At 34.6% G+C, this 4,873-nt stretch overlaps 1 protein-coding gene across 1 annotated transcript; it reads left to right on the top strand.

The window, feature by feature from the left end:
* Window positions 1–249: 249 nt before the first annotated feature.
* On the top strand, window positions 250–3,416 carry LOC140892303 (coniferyl alcohol acyltransferase-like). Its single transcript, XM_073301150.1, has 2 exons — window positions 250–676; window positions 2,227–3,416. The coding sequence occupies exons 1-2, from the start codon at window positions 266–268 to the stop codon at window positions 3,190–3,192; spliced, it is 1,377 nt and encodes a 458-aa protein (XP_073157251.1). The 5' UTR covers window positions 250–265; the 3' UTR covers window positions 3,193–3,416.
* The last annotated feature ends 1,457 nt before the right edge of the window (window positions 3,417–4,873 follow it).

Genomic DNA, 4,873 nt, shown 5'->3' with positions numbered 1-4,873 from the left:
CACCCATCGCGAGAACCTATGTGACCACTAGTTGATGTGACATACATTTACCTATTGCATTCGATGTACAAGACGTCACATCATCCGATGCTCACAGATGTCCTCATGGTGGATGCTCAGGCGTAAGTCGTGTATATATATATATATATATATATATATATATATATATATATATATATATATATATATCACACTAGCTCCAAAAAAGGTAATTATATTGTTTTCTCCTTTCCAATTAACCTGCAAAAATTAACATCCACTGCCCATGGATTCCGGTGCATTTCCCTTGAGGGTGAAGCGGCACGAGGTGGTGGCTGCGGCGTTGCCAATGCAAGAGCATTGGCTGCCGATGTCGAACCTCGATTTGCTCCTCCCGCCACTCGACTTCGGAATATTCCTTTGCTACAAGAGAAACCAGTTCATGTCATCTCCGGACAACATGGTAAACGTGATGAAAAAGGCCTTAGCCAAAACCCTGGTATCCTTCTACCCGTTCGCCGGAGAAGTCGTGCAGAACCACCACGGCGAGCCGGAGATCCTATGCAACAACCGCGGCGTCGATTTCGTGCACGCTTGGTTGGATGTAGGGTTAATGGATCTGGACCTTCACCATCCGGACGTGTCTGTTCATGGGAGACTTGTTCCAACTAAGATGCATGGCGTGCTAGCCGTTCAGGTATATATACTTAATTCTCACTTATATATATTAATATAGTGGTACCGTCTTAATGCAGAAACTAATTAAAAGCCTTTTGATTTATCAACTATAAATATTGTATACATCCATATTAGTTATGAAATTATAAAATTATCTCAAATCCAATGTAAATGAAATAATTCGTTTTAAAAGTATATTTGAGGTAATTTTGTTATTTTGAAAGTAACATGTAAGTTTATGTATAACCTATGCAGAATGAGTTATATGATTTTATGAGGTTTTTTTTTTTTTTTTTTTAAGATTGATTTTATGGGTTTTCATATGGGTAATAATGTAATATGTGTTATTTTCCGGAAACTTATCCTACCAAAAAATATATATATTTCAATGGATATTTCTGAAAATACTGAAGCATAAAATATTCTTTCATGTAGTTTAATTCTACCTTTCTTGTCCTCTAATTTTTTTTTTTGGAGCAATTCTTGTCCACTAATTTCTTTCTTACACTACAAGTATGACTTTTTGTATAATCGCATGTGTCCCACACGCCTAAGTTTTTAAATACAAATGAAAATGAATTAAACAATAATTACTTAAATGAAATGACTTAAATAATTAATTACTAATCAAATAATTTCTTAAACTACTACAAGTATCACTTTGTATAATGGGGATATATATATATATATTAGTGTAATATAATATAATTTTATGTCTTTAAAATTCCGTGTGGTAACTAATTTCTTGAATTATTAATGCTTCATTCGTTCGTTTATATGGATTTTTTTTCCCACTGCATATTAATAAAAATCATCGAGAAATTAAATTATATATAAATTTTTTACTTATTTTCTATTTAATTTATTCAAAATATAATCATACGTTTTTCAAAACTTAGTTAACGAAGAAATATTAGTAAAAAAATAGAAAAATATTATTAAATATAACATAAGTTTATATATCTCAAAAAAGATAAAAATTGATTCCTATAATAAGAGGGAGGTATAGTATGACTTTGTACATCTCACTTTTTTAAAAATATATATTTTATATAAAAAAAATTGATCAAAATTTTACACGTCCTTGCCAAAATTGGAATATACTGTAAATAATATTTTAACGTTACAAATAAAATAGTACTTTTCATTTTTTTAATATTTTATTTATATATGATAAAAGATTATGAAATATTTTCCCAATTGCAGAAAAATAAATTTGTTTAGGTAATATAAGGGATTTTAAATAATTAATTCTAATTTTGAATGGGTAGAATCGATGTACTAAAGCTGTATTTTGATCATTTAAAAAACAAAAGACCATGTCTTCTATGAGATAATCTCATATATCTAATTCAGTTAATTCGTATTTTTTATATAAAAAAAAATCATAAATCAAATTAAATATAAAATCCATATTATAAAATTGAACCATAAAATTATGTTACAAGATTTTTTGTGTTAAAAAACCAAAAACACATATGATCAAACATGCTTAATTGTAACTTTATTAATATTAATATTATATTAGAAAAATAGTAGAGAGGAATAGATGTTGACTTGAGTTGATAGGTGACGGAGCTGAAATGCGGCGGTTTAGTGATCGGCTGCACCTTCGACCACCGTGCCGCCGACGCCCACTCCGCCAACATGTTCCTCTCTGCGTGGGCGGAGGTCGCTCAATCTAAGCAAATCACCCTCCTCCCTACATTCCGCCGCTCGCTTCTCAACCCGCGCCGCCCTCCGCAACCGGATAAATTGCTTGACAAATTTTACGTGCCACAATCATCTCTGCCCCCGCCGCCTACGGGCGACGAAAATCCCCTCCATCACCTCACCACCCGAATCTACTACGTGAAATCCGAAGAAATCGATCGGATCCAGTCCCAAGCAAGCTGCAGCAGCGGATCGAAGAGAAGCAAGATCGAGTCCTTCAGCGCATTTCTCTGGAAATCAATCGCCGACACCAGCTCCACTCAACGATCAAGAACCGTGAAATTAGGGATCGTAATCGACGGCAGATCGAGGCTGATCCCCGGAGGAGAAGGCGAATCGAGGCCGTTGGAAAGGTATTTCGGGAACGTTCTCTCCATCCCGTACGTACGGGCTACAGTCTCCGATCTCCAAGCGGCGTGTCTCGAGAGTGTCGCCGGATCGGTTCACGGATGCGTGGCGGAGGCGGCGACGGAGGAGCATTTCTTGGCGCTCATCGATTGGGTGGAGCTGCGCAGGCCGAAGCCCGCGGTCGTGAAAGTTTACTGTAAAGATGAAAACGACGACGCAGCGGTCGTCGTGTCGTCGGGTCAGAGGTTTCCGGTTTCGGATCTTGATTTCGGGTGGGGAGGGCCGGTATTCGGGTCGTACCATTTCCCGTGGGGAGGGGAGACTGGGTACGTGATGCCTATGCCCAGCGCCGATGGGAGTGGGGCTTGGATCGTGTACATGCACCTCATGGGAAGGCACCTGGACCAGCTCGAGGCACGCGCGCCTCACGTGTTCTTACCCTTTGATTATACTTTTTTGAGTCTTGATGCATAAAGCCATAAACTATTTTTTCAATGATATTGTTTGTGTTTTTCGTTCTCGAGATAAAAAAAAATAAAATTATATATATATACATATATATTCATCGACCGATTAATGAGATACCATTTAGTGCGTGTTTTGTATAGTGTGCATTCCTTCGAACAAAACTATGGATCTTGCGCCTAAATGTTTTTCATACTTTTATTGTATTATTATTATTATTATTATTATTATTATCTACGACTCACAAACAAAATGTCAAGTGGATGAGGCTTTATCCTAATGGTGTTAGTTTCCACTCACAAGCAAAATGTCTAGTGGATAAGGCTTTATCCTAATGGTTAAGAGGCTTTATCCTAATGGTTAAGACTAAGATCTTGAGACTAAATGGTTTTAGTTTCCATTTCATCTGTTTGTAGATAACTGTTTTTAAATTTATTTAGATAGATTTAATAGTTATTTTGTAATTTTTTTGCTCAAAATAAGCAAGTCTCGATTCATTGAGTCTCATGCTTCTTTGACTTTTAAGGTTGTCGGGGTCTTATATCTCTCGGGCTTTATATTGTGTCAGGGCCTCATACCTCCTGGACTTTTATAGGTTTCGGTGTCTCATGTATCCCGAGCTTTAGAATGTGCCAGGGCCTAATGCCTAATGGAATTTTTTAGGTGTCGGGGCCTCGTATCTCTCGAAATTTAGAATGTGTCATCTCATGTCTTCTAGCTTTTAAGATTAACATGTCAGTGCTTATTCTTCCCGAGTTTTTTAATACAACATTATTTTGAGGAATAACTGAATTTCATTAAAAATACTGAAGTACATTAATTCGTTATCTTTTATATTTTTGATAATCAAAATTTGGGACCATAAAACCTGACAATTTATCTGGTTGATGTAGTTTTTAAGCTAATTTAGCATCGAAAATTACTGAATTGTTCGATCCCACGTAAATCGTTGGAACAAAATCTCGCAAATTAAAATTTAGTGCACCATAACTAAAATAGGAAAGAAACTTGCCCCTTTTTGTCCAATTTCAGTCTTTTCTTTCTTTTTTTCTTTTTTTCCCCCAAAATTGAAATTAGCACCATAAAATTCCGGGAAGGGTTCCTCCGCTGCGCCAAAATGATCATCCTTTTATTTTACAAGCTGCCCATTTGTAATTTGTGACAATAATTGTACAACTTAAAAAAGCGTGTCTATCAATTTATGGAAAAGGAATTTTCAGAAAACTCCTGTTGTGCCTAGAATTTTTAAAAATTTTCAACCCACAGACTTTAATTTGTGTCAATATTGAAATAATATTGATTGATATACCTTTAGTCGAGTGTAATCAAAATCAAATAGACATGTAATTAAAAGTTTATTATAAAGTAAATTTTTTCCCTTGAAATACAAAAATTAATTTTAGGAAAAATTAATTCAAATGATTTTTAATTCAATATGATTATATAAATAAATTATGACATAGTAATACAAATTTTCAAGCTTGTTCACGAGTTTTTATAATCAAAATCAATATTTAGATTTATCAAATATTTTGTAATTTTTTTAGAATAAATAATTTGTAATTGAGTATATAAGTTATCGACTAAAGGGCGAAAAGAGGGGAAAACATTGAATTGGTGCAATAGAGAATAATCATTTGAAATAATAAATATATGCTAGTTGAATTCAACCAAAGAAAATGGAGGAAAA

Source organism: Henckelia pumila, chromosome 3 (genome assembly GCF_033568475.1).
Source record: "Henckelia pumila isolate YLH828 chromosome 3, ASM3356847v2, whole genome shotgun sequence".
NCBI lineage: Eukaryota > Viridiplantae > Streptophyta > Magnoliopsida > Lamiales > Gesneriaceae > Henckelia > Henckelia pumila.
Note: the sequence above shows the minus strand (reverse complement) of the source record. Positions and strands in the feature narration are given on the sequence as shown.